The sequence below is a fragment of the Stylophora pistillata genome, chromosome 14, assembly GCF_964205215.1.
Source record: "Stylophora pistillata chromosome 14, jaStyPist1.2, whole genome shotgun sequence".
NCBI lineage: Eukaryota > Metazoa > Cnidaria > Anthozoa > Scleractinia > Pocilloporidae > Stylophora > Stylophora pistillata.
The window spans coordinates 13,842,064-13,868,320 of record NC_142532.1 but is presented as its reverse complement, the minus strand read 5'-3'; the positions used below and the strand labels follow the sequence as shown (position 1 = coordinate 13,868,320).

General features: G+C 38.0%; 2 protein-coding genes and 1 pseudogene across 2 annotated transcripts in view; 2 read left to right on the top strand and 1 right to left on the bottom strand.

Moving 5' to 3' along the window:
* Window positions 1–1,997: 1,997 nt before the first annotated feature.
* Window positions 1,998–3,454, bottom strand: LOC148716656 (uncharacterized; annotated as a pseudogene).
* Window positions 3,455–6,844: 3,390 nt separating this feature from the next.
* Window positions 6,845–21,647, top strand: LOC111345029 (uncharacterized). Its single transcript, XM_088744505.1, has 14 exons — window positions 6,845–6,956; window positions 8,884–8,911; window positions 10,726–11,211; window positions 11,465–11,744; window positions 12,576–12,756; window positions 14,454–14,537; window positions 14,802–15,020; window positions 15,590–15,700; window positions 16,041–16,323; window positions 16,727–17,015; window positions 17,214–17,436; window positions 17,859–18,142; window positions 19,873–20,053; window positions 20,552–21,647. The coding sequence occupies exons 3-14, from the start codon at window positions 10,752–10,754 to the stop codon at window positions 20,939–20,941; spliced, it is 2,985 nt and encodes a 994-aa protein (XP_088600631.1). The 5' UTR covers window positions 6,845–6,956; window positions 8,884–8,911; window positions 10,726–10,751; the 3' UTR covers window positions 20,942–21,647.
* Window positions 15,680–26,257, top strand: part of LOC148716655 (uncharacterized) — a 70,783-nt gene continuing 60,205 nt past the window's right edge. The window contains exon 1 of the mRNA XM_088744509.1: window positions 15,680–15,700. The gene's annotated coding sequence lies outside the window, so the exon portion shown is untranslated. The remainder of the gene's footprint in view (window positions 15,701–26,257) is intronic.

The window sequence follows — 26,257 nt, the reverse complement described above, 5'->3', positions numbered from 1 at the left end:
ATCTAGACTAAGGCATTTCACTCCCTTCAGGACTTTGCTTAATATATATAGATCTCTTATTCTTCCATATATCTCCTTTTGGCCCAACCAAAACGCACCTAAACAAGATACTCCATCTTCAAAACATGTAGTCCGCTTGATGAATTTCTCAAAGTTTAATGTTCATGTTGTTCCACTTTTTATCTCTACCAGTATTCTGCCTTTACCTTTAATCTACTTTAAAAATTGCTCTATCTTAATGCATGATGTCTATAAAAAAAGTCGTGCCATCTAACATTTCTGCTCTCTTTAGACCCATTAGAGATGCTCATCATTATAACACACGATCTTCTACCGCCGGTAACTTCTATATAAACTACTCTCGACTAAATCACTATAAGATTTCTTTTTCCTGTATGGGCGCAAAAATTTGGAACTGTATTCCTTATGTTTTGAGACAGCTCCCAAAATATAGTTTCAAGAAAAATAAACGAATCTTTACTTCACATCCTTCTAAACCAGGATTCTTATCCTGATGTCGATACATTAATAAATGAAATGACATGAAACCAGATTTCGTTAAAATAAAGAGCATTTTGAGCTTTTCGAACTCCTGTTTTGAATTATGTGCCCGTGGCTTCGTAATTAGTATACCTCTATTTTTGTATTCACTTTTGTAATTGACATCTGTACCTTTGTAATTGTTATTTATTTTTTGTCATTAGAATAATGTTATTTTTAATATGTAATTGACACTTTTTTTACACTACCTGCCTCGATTAGCTTCGCTATATTGCAGGTAGTCTTAATCTAGAAGTTAAATTGTGATTATAAATAAAAGATGTTGTTGTTGTTGTTGTTTTTGTTGTCCTCACACCCGGCTGAAATAACACTCCACTCAACTCAACCGGATACATTTTAATCATGTGACCGCTGAGGTACATTCCACCAATTGATCGTTCCTGCTTATGACACTGACCAGTAGCGTCAAGTATCGCAGTCCAGAAAATCAGAAGCATGATAGTCAGCCACAACTTTGGATTCATTCTGAGGTGACTGTAGGTGGCTCTTGCTGCGCACGGACCAGGTACCTATTAACACAGTTAACAATACTAGTCACATTAATTTGGACATTTCTACCGTACAGTTCACGAAAGAAACCGAAGTAATTCGAGCACTAAAGGTCGCATCAAATTCCCCTGTGTCTAGATAGATAAAAGTGTCTGTTGATTTTAGATTTTTGGTAGAGAAACTTCAAAACATGTATTAAACTTTACCATAGTTAATAGAGGGGACTGCTTATGAAGGCCGGCATACAACAGGGAGCTCGGTTATTGTTCGAGTTTATCGAAGCCAACCAAGCGTGACCGTGCACACACATTTAAAATGGCGGAGAGCTAGAAGACTTGTGTACGTGGTTTTATCTGTTTCTAAAGCGTCATGATGTAGTTCTGTCCAACGAGACAGTTTATTTAAGTATCTAAACTCGAAATTACTATGCCTGGCTACAGCTGTGCCGTATTTGGTTGCGGTACATGTCGTAGAACGAAAGGAATCGGCATAGTTAAGTTGCCCTCGCTGCGAAATGCCGAGTATGAAAAGTGGCGCAAAGAGTGGCTGAATCAGCCGACCAAAACAAGAATTATCGACAAAGATTTCCAAAGTCAAATCGATAAAGGAAATGTATTTACATGTGAGAAGCATTTCGATCCAAATGATATCGAAACGTGTAAGTATTCGAGTAAAATATCAATCAAATGGAACCAGGAGAAGATCAAAAGATAACTCTTAGTCCAATGACTATATTTGATGGATGATTTTTGTGCTCACTCTATTGTATTAACTAAACTATACTTGTTACCATTTCAATTAGCTAAAAGTAATTATAAACCGAGACAAGTATTTATTTGATTCCAGAGAGATGAGGAACATGGGTTTCATTCATACAGTCAGTAACGGCTTTTAAATGTAATGATGAAATGTTAATTTTGTATAACATCAATAACAATGTTTCTAGGGAAAAGTATAAGCCAGGTAACTTTTAATGCTCATTAAAATCCTCTGAGTCAATCAATACAATTTTAGCAATATGGTGAAAGTTCATTAAAATTTATATTGGACTAGGACTGCCTGTCATTTTCAGATTCTTTACAAGCTCTGCTTATTTCCTTACGTAGCGCTTTGGATTTCAACTGCTTTTCTTGTACCTTATGCTTCTGTATGATATCCTTTGCGAAAGAAAAGGAGCGGAATCTTACATACAGTTGAATGATACTATGTAGTGCATCTTTGGCAACAGTGCTTTCTGCTGTAAGTTCAGCATCAGACAAAATTAAATGATATGCAGAGACTACATCTATGTCATGGGTAGATCTTGATATAATGTCAGTGCAATCAAGCTTTCTTATGTCAGCCTTTGAAGTTATATCCCTAAAATAGTGCTCAGCTCTTTCAAAAATTGTTTGGGTATCTTTGTTATTGTCCATAAGCCTCCACGATTTAAAGATGAAGTTAGCCTCTGGCTATCTGAAACAGCCTGGTCATCTGACTTTCCAGCCTTAAGAATTGAGATTGCTTGCTCAATTTCCGGTGATTTTTTACTATTTGCCAGTTTCTTATGAAGTTTATGTAGAATATATCCTCCTATGTACTGTAGTCCAGCTTCTTCTTCAGCTGAGAGTTTAGTTAATGGTGCACAAGTACAAATACTAGAGTCTTTGGCTTTCTCCTTGCTGCCAGCCAATGTAAAATCTGCCACTTTGGTAGATAGCAATGTCGCAGCATCCCTAGACAACCCCTCAAAAATAAATTACTGCATTTGAGACTACTGCAGAGTAGAAGGAAGTATAGAATCGTTCCGCGTTGCCAGACTTGACCAAGCGACCATACATGTTTTTGATTTCGCTTATACCTCCATTTGCTGGATTTGTTTGGTAGGTATTTATTTCCTCTCTAATGGAACTTGGATACAATTTCTATCCAACTATTTTGGCTTTTGCTTTGTGGATGATTTCACAATAAATCTCGAAGGTGAACTGCTCTGTTTCGCTTGGCTTTTCGGACGAATCTGCACTATTTAGGTCTTTGTGCTTCGCTATTTCGTGTCGCTTTAACCCACTCTTGCTTTTGCGCTTCTTGGAACACAGTTCGCATACTAGGTCATCGAATTCGACCTATTACAAATAGATATGATATTAAAAAGATTACAGAATACCCGACATAAAAGCACGATAAACAGTTGAACTCGATCTTGTCAAACATACCGAAATGGTAATAGCAAAAATGTTGTTTTCTCTCACTTTTTAAACTGATGAGGAAGGCTATAATACTTACATCGTCAGCAGCTTCTGTAAAGTATTCATCTAGCTCTTCTTCTTCTTCTAAAAATGTCTAAAATGGGATCAAAATCGTCTCCAAAATTAAAAAGTTCACTACTATCCACCATGTTGCCTTGTAGTGCAAATCAAACATGTGCACGTTCGCGTAACGTCACGGTACGTTTCAACCTCAGGAGCCGAACAATAGGCCGGCCCTTTCATGTATACCGGCCTTCATAACCAGTCCCCTCTATTAACTATGACTTTACTAAACAATTGACATTTAAAACTGAGCAGAGGTAGATAATTAAACGTCGATAGAAGGGAAAAATACTTTCTGTAAGATCAGCGAAGAAGAAAAAATCAACGTGATATTCAATTGACTCGAGTTTTCTTACCAAACTAGTGCTGTTGGTTTCATTCAAAAGTGTACGCGGACTTCTTTAATTTTTTTTTCTTACGCGCTTTCTAATTGATAGGTGTCAGATCGTGACAGATAACTATAAAAGAAATGTTTCAAAGTTTGCTTAGAAGCCTTTTAAACCACTCTGATCAGTACATAGATAAAAGCGTTATGGATGGGGTGCAGGGATGGCTCAGTGGTGATATTATAAATTTTTATCACTGCTGCATTAAAATGTACTTGGGTTACTAATAATGATACTTGTGTGATAAACAGCTTACATGTCTTACATCCATATACGTTATCATCTCACTTTACAAGTGATATGAGATAATCTCTAATCTTTGTGATGGAAGAGAGCAGTGAACTTTGTGAATCCAAATGATTTGAGCCCTTTCACTCAGCACCCTATACTTTTCATTGCCGCTAAATTAAAGACTCGGATTTTACTGATAAGCCTTACTCGCTAGAGTAAAAGACTTTGCTATCAATCCTATTTTAGAAGCAACCTAAATAATATGAAAAAAACTTGGGAGGGGATTAACACTGTAATTAATAAGCACAACAAGACTAGGCTCGTATCGTCGCTCCAGCTTCCAGACAACCGGGGTACAACACAAAACCAATCAGAAATAGCTAATGCATTGAATCATCATTTCGCATCTGTCGGACCTAAACTCGCAAATAGCATACCATTATCCACCAGGGACTTTAAGGATTACCTAGGGAATTCAAATTATTCCAATTCTTTCTTCTTTGATGCTTTCACTCGTACTGAAATTGAAATGGAAATTTTGAGTACTCCATCAAACATAGCCTACGGACTTTATTCATGTCCAGTTCGTCTTTTGAAGTCAGATAGATCTTCCAGAAGAAATTAGAACGCGGAAGAACCTGAGCGAGTTGCTTCCTACTATTCTCAGAAAGGTACAGTGAGGATATTTCATTTTTTTTTTGTTATATTTAGTATAAACGTTGGACAGTAGGGGAAAGGGAGCTGAATTAACAACGCATGTCTTGTGCTAGTTTTGTGCCTGATTTAGTCAAGGGCCTTGTCGTTGAAGATTTTTCCTGGCGTCGATTGAGGACTTTTTTAGGAAGGATCCCAGAGTTGGGGTGTCATGATGAAAAATTTTCAATTGACTCGAGTTTCCTTACCAAACTAGTGCTGTTGGTTTCATTCAAAAGTGTACGCGGACTTCTTTAATTTTTTTTTTCTTACGCGCTTTCTAATTGATAGGTGTCAGATCGTGACAGATAACTATAAAAGAAATGTTTCAAAGTTTGCTTAGAAGCCTTTTAAACCACTCTGATCAGTACATAGATAAAAGCGTTATGGATGGGGTGCAGGGATGGCTCAGTGGTGATATTATAAATTTTTATCACTGCTGCATTAAAATGTACTTGGGTTACTAATAATGATACTTGTGTGATAAACAGCTTACATGTCTTACATCCATATACGTTATCATCTCACTTTACAAGTGATATGAGATAATCTCTAATCTTTGTGATGGAAGAGAGCAGTGAACTTTGTGAATCCAAATGATTTGAGCCCTTTCACTCAGCACCCTATACTTTTCATTGCCGCTAAATTAAAGACTCGGATTTTACTGATAAGCCTTACTCGCTAGAGTAAAAGACTTTGCTATCAATCCTATTTTAGCAGCAACCTAAATAATATGAAAAAAACTTGGGAGGGGATTAACACTGTAATTAATAAGCACAACAAGACTAGGCTCGTATCGTCGCTCCAGCTTCCAGACAACCGGGGTACAACACAAAACCAATCAGAAATAGCTAATGCATTGAATCATCATTTCGCATCTGTCGGACCTAAACTCGCAAGTAGCATACCATTATCCACCAGGGACTTTAAGGATTACCTAGGGAATTCAAATTATTCCAATTCTTTCTTCTTTGACGCTTTCACTCGTACTGAAATTGAAATGGAAATTTTGAGTACTCCATCAAACATAGCCTACGGACTTTATTCATGTCCAGTTCGTCTTTTGAAGTCAGATAGATCTTCCAGAAGAAATTAGAACGCGGAAGAACCTGAGCGAGTTGCTTCCTACTATTCTCAGAAAGGTACAGTGAGGATATTTCATTTTTTTTTTTTGTTATATTTAGTATAAACGTTGGACAGTAGGGGAAAGGGAGCTGAATTAACAACGCATGTCTTGTGCTAGTTTTGTGCCTGATTTAGTCAAGGGCCTTGTCGTTGAAGATTTTTCCTGGCGTCGATTGAGGACTTTTTTAGGAAGGATCCCAGAGTTGGGGTGTCATGATGAAAAATTTTCAATTGACTCGAGTTTCCTTACCAGACTAGTGCTGTTGGTTTCATTCAAAAGTGTACGCGGACTTCTTTAATTTTTTTTTTCTTACGCGCTTTCTAATTGATAGGTGTCAGATCGTGACAGATAACTATAAAAGAAATGTTTCAAAGTTTGCTTAGAAGCCTTTTAAACCACTCTGATCAGTACATAGATAAAAGCGTTATGGATGGGGTGCAGGGATGGCTCAGTGGTGATATTATAAATTTTTATCACTGCTGCATTAAAATGTACTTGGGTTACTAATAATGATACTTGTGTGATAAACAGCTTACATGTCTTACATCCATATACGTTATCATCTCACTTTACGAGTGATATGAGATAATCTCTAATCTTTGTGATGGAAGAGAGCAGTGAACTTTGTGAATCCAAATGATTTGAGCCCTTTCACTCAGCACCCTATACTTTTCATTGCCGCTAAATTAAAGACTCGGATTTTACTGATAAGCCTTACTCGCTAGAGTAAAAGACTTTGCTATCAATCCTATTTTAGCAGCAACCTAAATAATATGAAAAAAACTTGGGAGGGGATTAACACTGTAATTAATAAGCACAACAAGACTAGACTCGTATCGTCGCTCCAGCTTCCAGACAACCGGGGTACAACACAAAACCAATCAGAAATAGCTAATGCATTGAATCATCATTTCGCATCTGTCGGACCTAAACTCGCAAATAGCATACCATTATCCACCAGGGACTTTAAGGATTACCTAGGGAATTCAAATTATTCCAATTCTTTCTTCTTTGACGTTTTCACTCGTACTGAAATTGAAATGGAAATTTTGAGTACTCCATCAAACAATGCCTACGGACTTTATTCATGTCCAGTTCGTCTTTTGAAGTCAGATAGATCTTCCAGAAGAAATTAGAACGCGGAAGAACCTGAGCGAGTTGCTTCCTACTATTCTCAGAAAGGTACAGTGAGGATATTTCATTTTTTTTTGTTATATTTAGTATAAACGTTGGACAGTAGGGGAAAGGGAGCTGAATTAACAACGCGTGTCTTGTGCTAGTCTTGTGCCTGATTTAGTCAAGGGCCTTGTCGTTGAAGATTTTTCCTGGCGTCGATTGAGGACTTTTTTAGCAAGGATCCCAGTTTGTTATATTTAGTATAAACGTTGGACAGTAGGGGAAAGGGAGCTGAATTAATAACGCGTGTCTTGTGCTAGTTTTGTGCCTGATTTAGTCAAGGGCCTTGTCGTTGAAGATTTTTCCTGGCGTCGATTGAGGACTTTTTTAGGAAGGATCCCAGAGTTGGGGTGTCATGATGAAAAATTTTCAATTGACTCGAGTTTTTTTACCAAACTAGTGCTGTTGGTTTCATTCAAAAGTGTACGCGGACTTCTTTAATTTTTTTTTCTTACGCGCTTTCTAATTGATAGGTGTCAGATCGTGACAGATAACTATAAAAGAAATGTTTCAAAGTTTGCTTAGAAGCCTTTTAAACCACTCTGATCAGTACATAGATAAAAGCGTTATGGATGGGGTGCAGGGATGGCTCAGTGGTGATATTATAAATTTTTATCACTGCTGCATTAAAATGTACTTGGGTTACAATAATGATACTTGTGTGATAAACAGCTTACATGTCTTACATCCATATACGTTATCATCTCACTTTACAAGTGATATGAGATAATCTCTAATCTTTGTGATGGAAGAGAGCAGTGAACTTTGTGAATCCAAATGATTTGAGCCCTTTCACTCAGCACCCTATACTTTTCATTGCCGCTAAATTAAAGACTCGGATTTTACTGATAAGCCTTACTCGCTAGAGTAAAAGACTTTGCTATCAATCCTATTTTAGCAGCAACCTAAATAATATGAAAAAAACTTGGGAGGGGATTAACACTGTAATTAATAAGCACAACAAGACTAGACTCGTATCGTCGCTCCAGCTTCCAGACAACCGGGGTACAACACAAAACCAATCAGAAATAGCTAATGCATTGAATCATCATTTCGCATCTGTCGGACCTAAACTCGCAAATAGCATACCATTATCCACCAGGGACTTTAAGGATTACCTAGGGAATTCAAATTATTCCAATTCTTTCTTCTTTGACGCTTTCACTCGTACTGAAATTGAAATGGAAATTTTGAGTACTCCATCAAACAATGCCTACGGACTTTATTCATGTCCAGTTCGTCTTTTGAAGTCAGATAGATCTTCCAGAAGAAATTAGAACGCGGAAGAACCTGAGCGAGTTGCTTCCTTAACTATTCTCAGAAAGGTACAGTGAGGATATTTCATTTTTTTTTGTTATATTTAGTATAAACGTTGGACAGTAGGGGAAAGGGAGCTGAATTAACAACGCGTGTCTTGTGCTAGTTCCTTTTCACCGAATCACTCAATATAATTCTTTCGATATGTTGCGCGATCGATGATCCAAGCGATAAAGATCGCGTAAGCGTGCGGCTAATATCTAAGAGCTGAACACCCTTATGTGGAGAAGTTTTAATTCGGAACGTTACCTCACCATTAAAAATGTTTCTTCCCGTAAATCAGTTATTTCACTCGTTGTGTGTAATGTACGTTTTCAGTGGTCTAAGGTCGAGTTTAAGACTGCCTGGGAAATTATTCTGAACTCCAAACTGCTCACGGAAAGAAATCTGAACCTTTTGGCTTTTGTTTGTCTGCCGTTCGGTGTGGATTAGTCTGGATATCGAAAGTTCCGCGTATCAATTCAAACACGGAAAATGGTGTTAAGAACCTCAAGCGCTTTGCCAACTCGGTCGTCAGAGCAATCTTCAAGAACAATAAGTGAAGATTTTATTGGAGGGGTAATTTCACGTAGTATTTGAGTTCAGAAGTTTATTTTTACTCTGATCCAAATTGCAGGTGTGACAGAAATCTGGTCTTTTGAGAGGTGAGTGTCAGAAAATCAGGCAAAGGCTGCATAATATTAGAACGACAATTTAAGTTACGTAAACATTCCTTTAAGAATTAAATTTAAAATTCAATCTTCACTTACATTTGTGATTATACAGATATATAATTGTATTATTTTTTCATCATCGTAATGGATTCTATTTCATTCTCAATTATACCAGTTGACTCCATTAAGCTTCAAAATACATTACTGTCCGCTCAGATAACTCTTAGGACACCTTGCGGCTTCGAACAATTTCCACTTTTTAAAAATTTATTTTTACGGTTTCTGGACAGAGAACATATAATTATAGATTGAACTGTTTCCTACATTTATGGAACTAGTGAGATGATTCATTAACTTCGTAAGCAGCTTAGTCATACCTTTTAAATACAGATTAAAAAGTTAGCTCCAGGAGCAGTTCTGGCAGTCATTAAGTGGTGTAGCCTCAAACAACTGAGTTGCACTGCTGTGGTGTATGTCGGGTGGCTCCAAATCAGCCTCTTTAGTTTGTAACCACTCGATTTTTTGATATTTAAATTGCTCTTAAATGGTTTTTTTTAGCATTACTCAATGCATGATGTTGTTACTTTAATTGTCACTGAAGAAGCCCTCATAAGGAAGGGGTCAACAGAATAAAGCTTATTTTCACTTTCATCTTTGCCTTTATGCTGCTGTGCCTTCAAGTGGCACAAATCATTAGTCCACTTTAGAACAGATACATGGCTGCCTCCTCAAAACGCTGTCACTATATTTATTTTTTTGACAATTTCACATTTATGCAGCACAAATCTTAAAGTTAATGTTAATAATTGCCAAATGATCTGGATAGCTGGAGACATGTTGAGATTTTAAGAAAATACATCACCTTGTTTTTAAAAAAATGTTTCTACAGTTCCTCTGTCATTCTTATTTCTAATGCACACAAAGCACAAAATTGAATTTCTAACTGTACATAGAATGCTATAGCAGGTGGGGTTACTAAGTTAAATCTGCCTGTCTATATAATCTACTGTTTTATCTTGATCACAATTGCATAATAAGTGGGGTAACTCACCAGGTGGGTTGCCTGGTGTACCAGGCAGAATAAATCGCATCAAATTTGCCATCTCAAAATGGGATAACCCTTCCTAGCCGGGTTCATGTTACATATACAAGCATGCCAACAACCTCACCCTGTGATCCTCGGATAGTGGGATTACTGCACATGGGGTCCCCCACTTTCATATAAACATGCCCATATGTTTTATTCTTATATGCATAGTTTATCTCTTTTTTGTATATGTATATATTTTTTTTCTTTGAGGGCTACTAGCTTTATTATTTTTTTAACTTTTATGTGTAATCCTCATTGATGTAATGTCTTGTTTAACCATAATCAGGTGTAGATGATGGTAAGGGGCTAACTACAATTATGGTGGATCCAGACCTTGAGCTAAAGGGGGGCCCATTCTTTTTCTTTTGTGTGTGGGTATACCAAACAGCGTTTTTCTCTTCTGCATTATTTTTTTTATCCAAATTCAAATTAAGAGGGGACCAGGCCCCCCAGCTCCCTCCCCTAGATCTGCAACTGGAGTAATCCATCCACACAGGTTTCCTAATGTCTGAGGATTGGTAACCTCTCAGTATTGGTCACAATTGCATGGTCATATAAGTGCTTCAAAGTTGAGTTGAAGTGATGCATTGATTCTGAAAACATGCTATACTCAAATTGCTAAAATTTAGTTCTGCTAATAGTTGCTGGCCTTTAATCTACTCAACCAAGAGCAATTAATTGCAAAGACAATTAAGACAATTGTTATTTCTTTCAGTGAGGTTTATATATAAAAACCTTAACATGTCCAGCATACAGTGGCTTTATATTGGTGTTGATGTTGGTGGGACAAACACTGATGCTGTGGTCCTGAGAAAGAAGGAGGTGCTTTGCTCAGCTAAAGTTCCAACCACTGAGGATGTGACTTCTGGTATCTCTGAAGCCATCCAATCAGCATTGAGCCAGCTTCCAGAGGAATATCAACCCAATCCAACTCAACATGTGGCTAGGGTAAACATTGGCACCACTCATTTTGTGAATGCTGTGGTCCAGAGGAAGTTCCTCACCAAAGTGGCTGTGTTAAGGTTGTGTGGGCCAGCAACTAGAGCCATCCCACCTTTGTGTGATTTCCCTGCTGATCTGAGGAATGTTGTGGGTGGAATGCACTTTTTCCTCAATGGAGGATTTCAGTATGATTGTTCATGTATAACTGATGTCGATGAGGAAGAAGTGAAGAGGATTGCTAATAAAGTACACTCAGCAGGTCTGTGGTCTAGATTTCATTTGAATTACCTTAGCTTAATTGCCTTCAGTAATAATTACTGCATCTCATTTCTTGATTTCTCTTTCTCTGAGCATCATTAATTTTACTGTTGGAAGAATGATACATGCCTGCTGAGTTGTCGAGTGGATGTCAGCTCATGGATGGGGGCTATACTGAAATCCTCCTTTTATCATTGTTATGTTTATTTCAATATTCGAGTGGTTTACCTGGTCTATCTTATTCTGTTCTTAAGGAATAAGAAATGCTGTCATTGTTGGAGTTTTCTCTCCTGCCTCTAAAAAACAAGAAGTTCAAGTAGCTGAGATTATCAGATCTGCCCATCCTGATATGAGTCTGACACTCTCTCATGAAGTGGGCTTGATAGGCTTACTAGAGCGGGAGAATGCAGCTGTTCTTAATGAGAGTCTAAAGCCACTTTGCAAAAAGACTGTGGCAGCATTTTGTGAGGCTTTGAGAACCCTTGGCTTGAAATGTCCCTTTTATCTCACACAGAATGATGGCACCATAATAAGGTAAATTGATTTATTGTACCGCTAACTTTGACTCAGAGTCATATTGTTATTTAGTCACTCTGGTGGTCTTTATTTAGTCACATGAGCTGATGTCTATTGAAAGTACATGTAGGTAATTTCAGCATATAGGGAGATATTCTTATAAGTATTTTGGATCATCCTCAGTTTTAGGTACACTCATATATACAGTCATGTAACTCTTAATGGGTATTTTAATTCTCTTTTGGCTTTAATGTAGCTCTGCAGGTTTCTTCATGATAGTGCACATAAGTGGAAACTAAAATGTGAAAATGTGAAGACCAGCTAATTCACACTTACATATGTTGGACTATGATAGAAGAGGTTGTTCAGATTTTGAGGCAAATTAATTGTTAATTAATATTTAACCATCCAGGAGGCATTCAGGAGGAAAATTGGAGTTTTTTAATAATACACGTGGGGTAATCTGCATTCTTATAATTTTCAAGTATTGAAATTAATGAGCATAGCCATGCACCTCAAGCAAAATGCAGTTTTAAGTAATATATAGTATTTGAATATGTTGATTATTAGTGTGCATAGTTCCAGTCTTGCTTTAAAAAGCCAACTATTGAGACTCCCCCAAAACAACTGGAATGGTTACCACTCCCCTAAGTTGTTTCTGTTAATTATTATGATGATGGCTGTATTTAATTATCAAATTGCTTTATTTCCCATTCAGCTGAAAAAGACACTTTTTGTCAGATATTGTACTTAAATGAACATAGCATTCAATAAGAGATGCATGAACTTTATATATATATATATATATTTTTATTTAATTAACTCATGTCTCTGTATTAACTTTTAAAGAGCAGAGCAAGCTCTACACCTTCCTGTGTTAACATTTGCATCAGGCCCAACAAACAGCATGCGAGGAGCAGCATTCCTGTCAGGTGTGCAAGATGCGATTGTTATTGACATTGGAGGAACCACTACTGATGTAGGAGTGCTTAAAGGGGGATTCCCGAGACAAGCTTCTGCCAGAGTTAAGGTTGAGTAAAATGGCAAAGATTGTAAAAATATTAAATGTCATTAAATGTCATATTTACAGTATGTTGTGATTAAATTTAGGAATAACTTGAGAGTAGTAATCATTAATTATAACAATACACCTTGGGAGTTTAGTTCAGTTATTCTTGAATTTTCCAAGGCCGGTAACCTAGCTAATATGGAAAAGTTATGTGATAGACTGCCATCATTGTGACAGGTCTCTCAATAATGTAGATCAATTATTGATTTATTATTTTTTTTAGATAATCTTAAGTTAAAGTTAATGATCAATTATTAAGTATTAAGATTGTGACTCGTTACGGGGAGATTAGCTAATAAGGCCATTAATTTTCTCTGGAGATTAACTCTTAAGAAACTCAGCTCAGCCGTGCAGTTTTAAAATTGGAGCATATTTTTACTGTAACACTTTGTAACAAGTTCTCGAACATTCTAATTGGTGGTACAGTAATGTTTTAATATTACAGAAAAATTGATTTTAAATTTGTAAGATGTCTGTCTTTTTTTCCTTAAAAAAATACCGTCTTATACTTCGGCCGTACAACTCATAAAACACGCATAAATAACTACAAAATAGTTTATTGATGAACAAATCTCACTTTCTTAATACACAGCAATTAAACTGATGCACTGTATCACTGCCGCTTATCTGAAAAGAAGACGTATGCTTGGAGAGATTTCACATAGTTACGTGTCCTCGTCAAACCGGAGAAGCTTCCTTGACAGATCGATCTTTATGAGACGTTAGGTTACGATCTCGCTTCGTCTGCCCCATGGGGAATTTGCTCGCCCTTCTATTTCGAAGCAAAGCAGTTCTGTATCTTGTAAATAGAAAGAACTAAAGGTTATATTTTGACAAACTGATTTACCGCCGTTCTGTGATACTGCGGCCTATTCCAAACTCTATCCATTCAATTGATTTATTCCGTGAACTAAAAAGCTGATCAGTGCTCTCAAGCCATTTCATTTGATCTCCACGTAACTAAAAAGGACCAAGTGTGATGAAAACTACCTTACCTTTCATTTGACCTTTAGGATGGTTGCTAACGCTGGGCCTCTTCTCTACATCAGCGCCATCCGGCATAATAACGTAAACTTTCTTTGGACTTAAAACTTCCTTTGCGTTAATTAGTTCGCAAATTAGATCTATCTTTTCAAACTTTTATCCAATCGAAGTAAAGGCACGTTAACACTCTTAAGACTTTGAATCCTCGAAAGCGACTTTTCATGTAAACATCTACGAAGAAGCGAACATTTGTAGCAATTTGCTCTCACGCAATGACGGCTTTGTGTTTACGATAGCACCGCCTCGCGCGCCAACGTCTCAATTTTACAAACCAACGTTAGACTTACAGTGGATTATGAATCTAACCAATTATTATCAAATTGGAAACAATAAGTTATTTTAAATGTAACCTGAAATCATAGTTAATCGATTAAGTATGCTGAAATGGTTGATAGTTGATAGTCAGCTACCCTGCGAGCAGAGCCTTTTCTTCTTTTCTTCTTCTTTTCTTTCTTTGCAGCCCCACCAGGCGATAGGGATGGCTGTTTTCTATGTCTGAATAAGGATTTTGACTGGTTAGATTATCAGCCTTAAGCTCAGTATTACGGATATTTTAGACTAGGCTTTATTATATTTTAACTCTGTGTGCATCATTTACTTGTAAATAAATCTAGATTGGAGGAGTTAACACCAACTTCCAAATGCCTGATGTGCTAAGTGTGGGACTTGGTGGAGGATCAGTCATAGCACAGACGCAGGTTTGTCATTAACATTGTTAAAAAAAGGTTCTGCAAGAAGGAGGGAGGCTCTATTGTTAAAAATATATTTAAAAAAGATACTATCATTGTAGGATGAGCAGTTTTAAATGATTAAACGTGATACTTAAATGTTCATTATATGCATAGATATGTGCTGATAAATGTGTAGCCTTGCCAAAGCTTTACCCACGATCACAACAAACTCAAGATATTTTCCCACAAACAATTAAAGGCATGTAACAACATAATTTTTTATTCCCTCAGGAGGCAATCACAGTTGGCCCATCAAGCGTTGCATACAAGTTGATGACTGAAGCTTTGGTGTTCGGAGGGAAGATAATAACATCTACTGACATAGCTGTTGCTTTTGGCCTCTGTGAGATTGGAGATAAGGAAAGAACTAAGGACATTCCAGAGGTTATTAAGGAGGGAGCAATGGCGGAGATCAAGAGAAAGATTGAAGCTGCAATTGACTTGGTCAAGGTATCATATAAATGTCGTTTAAAATACATATAATTATACAATGATTTTAAATTTTTTTATAACTTTGTTAGCAGCAATAAAGTTTAAAGCCTGGCTTAAAGGCTTATTACCATTTTTCCACTGAATTCCTATTTCTGCTCAGTAGGACCTCTCTTCTGCATTATTTTAAGAGAAACTGAATGCATTTCTCTCAGCCAATCAAAATGAATAATTCTGGCTGCCGATGGTGTAGTTGGCGGTTGTGGAGAAATCCAAACACGAGAGCCTGCTCGCAGGCTCACCAGACGGCGATGAGAGGTTTCAAAGGTGATGGTAGACCACTGGAACCTCTGATATTATTAAGTAGGCTGGTAACAGATATATAAATTTTATGGTTGAAAGCAAAGAAAATGCTGTCAAACTCAATTCTATTTTTCAAACACAACCAGGTTAAATTGATTTATCTATAAGATTGAGATTATTATTTGCCTTCAATAACGTAATGAGGTAAGGAAAGTTTACAGCGTGCAGGACCGTAAGTACTGGGTTAGTAATGAGAGTATTAATGCCGATCCTGTATTCGTAAACAGTTTAGCGGTGAGGACCAGCCTGTTATCCTTGTCGGTGGAGGGAGTGTTCTTGTGGATTTGTCACAGACATTGAAAGGAGCATCAAAAGTATTTTGTCCTCCAAACTATCAGGTAAAAGACAGTTTTCGTTGATAAGAACAGGCATATCATTCGCTGTCTCTTCTGCATCTTTTCACTTGAGTTGGGTCACGTCTTCTAAAGAGAGCCTTAATGGGTAATCATCTGGAAGGGTTCTTCTCTATCAAACGGTCGTGACCGGAGGGGGAATGTGAGACTGAGTCACTAAATGAATGAACAAAAGACGCAGAAAGGTCATTCATGATGAAAAAGTCATATCTTGAATCCACAATGAAAAATGTCGACTGAGTTACTTATCATAACTCTTTTCTCCTTACGCTGTTTGCTACCTTGTGTGTTAAGAGCGATCATTTGTGTACTATTAATGCTATAGGTTGCAAATGCCGTTGGCGCTGCCTTAAGCAAAGTCAGTGGTACATTTGATCATGTAGTCCCTTTGAAAAACACAACCCGTGAAAAAGCATGGGAGGAGGCCGAACGAGGGGCGCGTAAAAGAGCAGTGGAGGCTGGAGCTGACGAACAAACCTTGGAAGTTATCGACAAAGAGGAGGTTCCGCTGGCTTATCTGCCTGGAAATGTAGTACGATTTTACCTGAAAGTGGTTGGAGATTTGGCTGAGTGCAAAGCAAACAGCATTGATGAATTATTGGAGATGGGTAATCATCACACTACATGTCTGCTACAAAAACAGAAAACCTTATTGTAAAATTAAACTCAAAACTTAGATACAACGAGCGCTCTGATTGGTAAAAAATCTATTGCATATGTGCCTGCATACCCATAGAAAAATGGAACATCTCGTCCTGTCAAATGGCAACACACGGGGCGAATTCCCCGATTTTAAATTTAATAAAGGCCTTCGATTCTTTGATTTTTCCGCTTTTCTCGTGAGATAAAAAAAATAAGAATAATTCGGAGTAAGTAAACAAAATTAGCCATACAAAAAGGCATCTCCGGTGACGTCGTTTCTTGGGATCACCAATCAGTATCTTTAATGGTAGCCACTGACCAGTTGATATATTTATTATTCTAATTACTAATTTTTCCCCTTTTTTTTAGGATTAAAGATATCTAGCATCTTATCGAGTGAAAAACGTTCACCTTTCAAAGAAGTCTCCGAAGAGGCACAGCAGTCGAGCGCACAAGACGAGGACGCCATTGTGTTTAGTGATCCGTATGTAGACCCGGCAACAGGTGACTGGATTCTGAACAAATTTGATATCGAGTGTATCGCCATCGGAGCAGGTATCATGGGATGTGGTGGAGGAGGCAGTCCCTATCTTGGGAGACTGAGAGCGCTGGAGCTCATTAAGAATAAGAAGGAGATTCGTGTAGTGCATCCGAACAGGTGAGTTGAGAATGATGATTACAGGAATAAGTCTGGCGTTGATGGTGAACAAAATGTGAATGTTTACGTAATAAATTCATGGGGGAGGTAAGTTTGGGAACGGGGGAGGCGAGGGGAGAGGAGGAAAATTAAATGTTGGCAACCATTGTTTTTGTTCTGATTTGAAAGTCTTATTTCTTTTCACTTCCTTTGTTTCAGACTAGGATCAACTCCTGAATTGACGGGTAACGTAATAACTCCAGCCTTCATGGGTGCCCCTGTTATCTTGATTGAGAAGCTTTTTAGTGGACGAGAAAGTATCTCAGCTGTGGAGGCAGCTTCAGCAATTTTAAGGGCTGGTGGTGCTATTAATGAACATGACAATGGGGATGGAATCAGGGAAGCGAAAGATGTTCAAGACTGGATGTCTTCTAAAAGTGAGGTACAGGCTGAAGAAAGCTCTCTGCCATAGACTTTTCCAGGATTGTTGAGCAGTTCGCCATGCAAACTCCAATAAACGATCATTTTCATTTTACAAATTGTGCAATTGGTGTACTCTTGAAGAACACCTTACCTGCTCCCCTGTTGGCTGAGGTGTTATAGGTAAAAACTGTCTTGTGGGAGGGTTAGATACGAGCATTAGACTAGACCAGACCAACCCTTGAATTCTGAATAAATTATGAGAATTTGCTACCTTCGGAGTGACATCTGCACATATTTTCGGTTCTTTTCGGAGAATGCTAATAAACCTCACCCTATACCACGCACTCTTTGTAAGAGGTATTGGTATTTTATTTTCCAATTTTTTACAGCAAAGTCATGTCTTCAGTTCACTTGTTTCATTTGTCGTTTGCTTTCAAACAGCTTGAATCAAAAAGTAAAGTCGTCGCAGTAGTGTGTGCCGAGATAGGAGGTGCCAACTCTATTGAGCCCTTAGTGGCTGGTGCAGAACTGGGACTCCCCATTGTGGACGCAGATGGCATGGGGCGAGCTTTTCCTGAGTTGCAGATGTTTTTGCCGTTTGTCTATGACAGCCTGCCATACCCTGCAGCTGTTGGGGATGAGAAAGGAAATGTAGTTGCGTTGACCTTTGCAGAAACGCCAAAGCACTTGGAAGGCTTTCTAAGGATTAAAACAGTAGAAATGGGGTAGGTAAAGGACTTCCGCTTTGCTAATAGCGGAAATTCAGAGGCTACTGTGCTGCTTTCCTTTACTCCTTATCCTTCATTCCGTAGTTTAACACGAGCTTCAAAATGTCACCTGTAATTTGTGCAGCGTATTCTGTGCGGCTGGAGCATGCTAGAAAGCTAAATGTTCGTTGTCTGATTTGAATTATCAGTTTCTCGTAACACAGCGGTGAATCGTCGGGCATGCGCAAAGGGATCAATTTTTGGCCGGTTGCGCACCAATTTACCGCGAAATACTTAAAAAGAAGACTGCAAAACTGCTGTCTCGCAGGTAATAGAAATCTGTTAAAGGAAACTGGAAAACTGGAAGCTTTTCGAACACAAAGCTTATTAAAGTACGGAGATCCCTTTGATTTACCAATCAGTTTTGAACTTCACCAAGAAAGTTTAGGATTTTATAACACCTTGACTTGACTTTTTGGCTTTAGTGGTTGTTTGTCACTCGTTTGTGGTTCTGAGAAAGCACGCTACCAAGTCCTTACAAAGTTCGCATATACGCTGGCGTTTGACTGTTGTGATCTTGTGTTTTGGGCCAATCGATAAACTGCTCTTTGTGAGACTAGTCAAGGTTGCAAATAACTAATGGACAGTCGCCGGTCACGTTGTCCGGTCAAACATGTTTTTGCTCGGACACTACCCGTGTTTGGCCGGTCAAATTTTAACAGTCGGAACTCTTGCGATAGTGAACCCAGATTGCACAGTAATCCTTTTACAACTAAAAAACAACTGAATCCAAGTCGGTCTGGCAATGAAAATTACAAGTTAATAATTTTACTCCTCTTTACTGCAGAAGCAGCCAAACAAACTCACTTTTTATATATCTTGACTTTTTGTGTTTTCAGTACAACTCAGAGCCCTTTTTTTTTAAGTTACCGTTGTGAATTTTTGTTAGAGTAAAAGAATGGTCGGATTCTCCAGGTTTTGGGCCTTTGCTCGCTTTTTGCACTTTGCAACAAATGCTACTTGGAGTATTCTCGATGCAGCGAGATTATTCTTCGTGAGGGTGCTCAGTTTCCGATCATTCAATCAATCAAACAATCAATCACTTTATTTAAGAGTAAATTATGGTATCTAGCCAAAGGTAAAACCCTCTACTAACTGGGAACACTTAAATGAAGCAAATAAAATAATGGAATACATGATGATTTGCGGTCGCGACAGTACTTGATGACATCGTGGAAATTTGCGACTGCCGGGAGTTTCTAGACCACTAATTTGTCTACTTTTATATTGGTTTTTTTTTCTTTCGGAAACATTACTGTTGTCCCTTATGATTTTCAAACAGTTAAAAATTAAAATTTCTTTGAACGAGTCGGTAAAGGACCGGACAAGATGTCCGGCAATCCAAGGATTTGTCCGGTCAGTACCCAATTTTGACCGGACATTGTCCGTTGACCGGCCGTTATTTGCAGCCCTGCTACTAGAGGCCAGTTGATCTCTTTACAATTAGAAACAATACCCAAAAATGTGAAATTAGCATCATAAATTAGTACTGATAAGCTAAAGGGAAGGTAAGGGAGAGAATTGAATCTATTGTCCTTACTGCTGTGATGGACACCACTACCTTTTACTTCCTATCTACGTCGCAACAACATTGTCTCTTTTCTTTGTATATAAATTGTACTTTTTATAAATGATATTTATAATTATTCTTACTAGTGTTATTATTTTTATCATCATTTACTCCTCAGCTGTATGGTTGGCTTTGCATTTGTCCTCGATTGGAAAGATGTACAAGAAAAATGTGCTTTGCATACCTTGAGTAGAACATGGCGCCTGGGGAACACTGTGCTTCGTGCAAGACACAACAAGGCGTCCCCTGTTGATAGTATTCTTCAGCACGAAAATGGGAAACTTTTAATTGTTGGCAAGGTGTGATATTTCTCTCTGCCTTCGTTTTTGTTTGTTTTTGTTTGTTTCTTTGTTCTTTTTTCGAAGCGTCGTTTCTTAGTAATTCGATAGTAAAAGTAAGGTTGATCAAAGCGAATGGAAGGCTGGCATTTCAGGTGTCTGAAAGAGTTCTCTCCTTCCGCCATTCCATGCCCCCCCCCCCCCCACCCACTCCTCCTCCCTCAGCTCAAGAGAACATGGCCTATCAAGGATACAAGGCTAACTGCTAAGAATCGACAAGCTTTTTCTTATAGCAGCCAAGAAGTGCAATGCCCAGCAATAGGAGCTGGTACACCCTTACATTTGATCCGTCTGGTGTTTGTGAGGCTTTCGGTCAGGTTTTATGACTTTTTCTACTAATAATGTTGTTTTATCCACCGACTTCTTGGGTAAAATAACGCCTCAAAGTCTTTCAAAACCCATTAGTATTCCTGTGCAATAATGATAATTTTACATTTGGTGTTTTTTTATCTTTTTTAGATAGCTGATATTAGTCGCGTAACTGAAGGCGCCTTTAACAAAGGAAAGTTAAACATTGAGGGCTCAGGGAAATTTATCGATCAAAGCCTCAGCATAGAATTTCAGAATGAAAACTACGTGGCGTTCGTCGCCAAACCTGACGGAACTAAGCGTATTCTGGCCACAGTTCCTGATCTAATCTCCTTAGTTGATGAAGATATAGGCCAGCCAATCACAACAGAGGAGGTTCGTTATGGTCTCCGTGTGGCTGTAGTTGCCATGCCCTGCTCTTCCTTGTGGACTACCCCGCAGGGATTGGCAGCTGGCGGCCCGATGGCGTTTGGTTATCAAGATGTTGTTTACAGCCCCGTGGACTCTTACGAAGAACACGCTCCCATCCCTAGAGCCTGACTGATTTTTTTTCCTTTCCGCTCTTTTTAACTAGAAAATGAAATAATGCAATAAGTGAAGTAAATTTGTAGGCATTTAAAGTGAAGACTCGCAAAATTTTACACAAAGTGGTTTAAAAAAAAATTGGTGTAGATCCCCTTCAAACAATAGTTTTAAAAAGATATGGCGATAGATAAAAGCATTTAGAATAGCATGATAGCAAATTATTCAAAGGAATACTCTAACAGTTAGTTTTCGAAGGATGTTACTATCCTAAAGAGTCTTTTAGGTCAAAAGAATATTGAAAACGTAGCTTTGATGATTGAGAATTAAATCGTGTCTTTTTCATGTGACGTTTCGTCGTCCACAGAGTAGGACCCGATTTACATCAGCGGCACATGTTTAGTTAAAACCAAGTTTAACTGAATGAAAATCGGAAACGAAGAACTAGAAAACTAAATATTTCTTGATTCAAGAAATCAAGAACTTTTACTTTCAGTGCGCTAGATTTGAAGTCAACAAAGTTCAGTTTAAGTAGCTTAAATCAAGAAAACAAATTGAACCATGTTTATCAAAACAGGTTTAGCACATAAAAGCTTTAATTGCTGTGAATGGAGTAGAGGAAAAAATCTTGCGTGTGTACACCTACGCCGATTACTAAGGCCACTAGGTTAGTGGTCGTAGTTGCAAATAAAACATTTTGACTTCTTTAGAAGTGTTAAGGTAATTTTAGTTATAGTGTTGCTTTTTACTTTTTTCAAATAAATTTTGCCATAACTTATTTTTACACCAACAACGCCAAATTTGTTTCCGTCGCTTGGACGCAGATCTCCTTTTTATCACCTACTAATGGATTTTACAAAGTAACCAAGAGTGCCATCTTGACTGAACCTGAGGCCTTGCCATTTCAATAAAGACAATGAAGATAAATTCAGTGAGACCGCGGCTTTTTGGCTTTGAAAGTAATAAAAAAAGTTGAAATAGTTTTTGGGAAATTGAATATTTTTAACCCGAATTTGAAAACAGGATAGTGTGGGTCTGACCTCATCAGAATAACGGTGATTTTCTTAAAAATCGGAAGAGGAGACAAAACAAATTCCGCGCAAGAATATTATCGCAGGTATTACTTCCTTATAAGGCAGTAAAACAGAAAACTTAAACTGCATATCAGAAGGCTAAATGAGGAAACTCGCGACTTTAACAGTTAAACTAGGTGTGGCCTCTTGGAAGGACTTATGAACGAAGCTGAGATGTAAAGTATTCCTGATAGATAACAAGGCTTATTAGACTATGGAACAGCATCTCGTATAAGCCAGTTTTATCTTCAAGAATAGTTCTCAGTGAATGTTTATTTAGGAGTTCCAGTCTTTCGCCTCAAAAATGCCATGAGAAAGTCTTGAAAAGCCTTGCCCCAGCTGCGTCATTGAATTGTCGCTAAGACGTGCAAAGAGATTGTGTTGGTGGTCGCCGAGTTCACTGGGCTAGAATGATTTGATGAGTGCTTTGTAGAGAAAAAGGGCAAACGAAACGTTATACGGATGACAGATTTGCACAAAATCACAGCCACTCTGTTATCTCTGGTTAATGCAGGTGTTCTAAAACAAATAATTGTATAATATTAGACTGGTAACGTTCTATTATTATTTCACATAAATACTTAGCGTCCGCACAGTTTTAGGTTTTAACATCACAACTTTGTTCACCCACTGATGTTAAAAGCAAACTTTGCCCTGCTCTCCTAAATGTATCATTTGAAACTCAGGGCACAAGATTATCGCAAGAAAAAAGTTGATAACTTTCTCGACGAAAACTAAAGTAGCTTCTGTAACAAATTATCGTTTCTCTGATTAGGATCATCACGATTTGATTTGATTTTTTTTAACAATTTTTAACAGTAGGTTTGTTGACTTGCTAAAAAACAGCAAAATTTCAAGGAGAAGAAGAGCAGAGACTTTTACCCTAAACTTTCAATAAACGCGACTCCACCTCAGAAGGGATCAGCAGTATTTGCCATTGTTGTGATGTACAAATAATGTGCGTGACACCCACGCAATGTTCTAGAACCCAACGAGAACGAAAGGTGGTGAATGATTTTGTTTTATAGGAGAAAACTTGGAAAGAGGTTCTGCCCAGTTCTTTCCTAACACCGATGGTACAGAATATAGTTTTTTTAAGGACACTAATGTTTTAGTACCCGCGCACAATTTCAACTTTCTGCTCTTTTTAGATTGATCAAAACTATAACAATATTCTCGGAGGTGATTAGCTATCACCAGCTCGTCAGAGCGAGTGGAGGAATTGTGGGTTGTGAGTGTGTTTCTATGCAGAAAATGAAGCTACGCTACTGGTGCAAATATGGTTGATACAAGAATGGAGTGATAGGCAAATTAAAGTGTCTAGCAACTGATTTGGATGCGTCCTTGTCATTTTTCTCTACGTCACAGATGGGTTCTCCGAATCGGTCACCAAGTCGTCTTCCTGTTTCACCATTGTAGATTTTTTTATAATAAGTACAAGTTATACAGTGGATAACATTGGTGGAGGTGCATGTGAAGTGATCAGTACTCTTAATGGATTGTGTGGGTTCCGATATTTCCTCAATATTATGAATGAAAGGAAAAGTTTTGCATCGTGCGCGAGCGCATTTGATGTTTAAAACATGTAAAGCACTTGCTTGATAAGTGTTTCGCGGCAGGGATAAGAAGGCAGATAGCACAGACAGAGGTTTGATAATTCATGATATCTTGCGAAAACCGAATTCAATAATTGTTTAAATACAGATTTTCATAAATTTGCGAAAAAGAAGACTCGACATATAGTACATCGACAAGGGGCTTGGGAACAAGCCTAACTTTGAACTGAACATGATAAATGCAATATTCGCTGCATACGCTTTTGTTTTTGGATTAAATGCTCATAGTTGTTTTTTTTTTTTGGTTGTTTGTTGTTTTTCTTTTGTTGTTGTTATTGTTGTTTTGTTTTTTTTTTCAGTCAGTCATGTTAAATGATATATACTTTAAATGCTGCTATTGATACTTGATTTGTATCCCATCTTGTTGCCTGGTATAAAGAGGAGCAATGGAATGAATGTTATGAGAATTCTCCTAGGAAACATGCTTACGTTCTCCATGACTATCCGATTCAAGTATTTTTAAAGGTGAGATAAAGTCGCAATTTGTAACTTTCCAAATATATCAGACTTCAGCTGAACTTAAAGAAATGATAACTGATTTTACAGCACGGTATCGACATTGATGGTACTGAACACCGACTGTGGGGTTGTGTTAGGATCGATGTTTTCACCCTCCCCTGTTGGATGAATCATCGTTTTAGATGTGGATATCATTCCCTTCACTTTCTCCCTGAAGTTTTGGCTGGACAGAGTGTAAAAAGAAAAGGAATATAAATATAGAGGCAAGACCATACACCGTAGATACGTTTTAAGACGGAGCACTATATTTCGGCTGGTCAAACCAGCCTTCTTCAGATGTAGTGACGGCGGAGTTGAACAAAACCATCGCGTTAGAAATAGCCACAACGACAGGGCTTATTTCGTAGGAAGTAAAGTAAAGTAAGCTGTATAACACTTGGAGGGTGCCCCAACAGATTGTAAATATTCCACTAATAATCACCACCATCAGGGTGACTCGCTTCCGAACTTTATCGCACCCTGAAATTTGAAAAGAACAAGGCCAAAAGTTAGAAAAACAATAACAAATTTTTGATATGTAAGCAATAATACCACGCAAAACTAGTAACCGCATATCAACACCAACACATATCATGTAAGTCGATAAGTATCACGCCGTAAAAGACCAATCATTTTGGTGGATCTTTCTGAGAGCTCTGTCTACTTTTAATATTTCAACAAGGCAACGAAGTAAATCGAATCTGGTACATTGTTGACATAATGGCTACTTAATTATCTAACAAGTGATATCAAGCCAATAGTTGCAACTGAGGTACCAGAGAGACATGTATGTACTATAAAGTTTCTTCCTGATTTCTTTTGTCAGAAAGTTCGACTACTTGCACCCTTAATGTTCATTATCAAATGCTGCGTTTCCTCGAGAATAATCCAAATATGGCTGCGAAAAAAGTTCTCAAAAATGGCTCAACTTGCGCTATTCAAATATTCTGAACAATCAATTTAATAGCTTCGCCGACAGGCAAGGACCCCACAACAGCTTGCGCCAATTACTGCGGGCCCTGGTACCCATCCATCCCACCCCATGGGAGGACATCCACCACACAGCGATCTCGTGCGTGGGCAATTAACGTCTCCTACTCCAACCCTGCAAGAGACGGGATCTACGGTTTATTCGTCCTTATCCGAGACGACTAGAATGTCTATCTCTTTCTTGATATTATAGAAAGGTAGCACATTCTCCTCAGTAATTTGAAGACCCTGAGTGTTGGTCCGGCCTGGGCTCGAACCCTCGAACTCCCGCTCAACAGTTCGGCGCTCTATCCATTGAGCTAAACGGTTAGCTCTCCTTGTTTATGTTTAAACGATACTCTCTAGGAAATCTCTTGTAAATTTCAAGTTATTTTAAGTTTAAAACAAAGATGTGGTGTACGGAGTTTTAATGATATAGACTAAAAAAGTTGGAGGTAGATGTAAATTTCATGTCAGCACGGACTGACATGAAATAATAATAAATGAATAAAATGCCCAAAATTTTTATTACTGATTTTGAAATTCCAGTGATGGCTTTCACCACCAATATAAGAATAATGATCAGAAGTGGTTGCTCATCAGAGATATTGGGCCTTAAAATACCTTTATTTTAGGACTATGTCAAAACCAGAAAAAGTCGTCTTTACTTAAGCGAGAGGTAAGAGAGGAAATGAAATGAAAAAGTTAAAACAGTTCAAGTTTCTATAAGTCTGATAGATATAAAATACAACCCAGTTAATTTAATTTGCAGATGGATTTTCAGTTTGTCGCAACAGCAATGTAAAGTTAGCTGCTAATTAATTATGCAAAAAATGCAGGAAATGGGGTTTTTGCCAGGCGGACCCTATATCTCCCAGGAATTAAATATTTTGACCTACTATTTTCACGCGTTAACTCACAATACTTAGCATATGTGTCAAGTTTGAGCGAAATCAGTGATTTGAGGTTTATCGCCCCCTGTCCGGTTTTCTCGTGGTCACGCTCTTAAAAACATATTAGAAGGTTGGTTACACCTTCCGTTGCTTTTACCTCATCTCCAGGGCAATGGCCTCTCTCAATTTTCTTTAGTGCTGATGCGCTCTCCAGGCCACTGATCAGTCTCTCAAAGACCACCATTGGGTCCCCCATCAGAGCTACCATTGCAACGGGACCAGTCG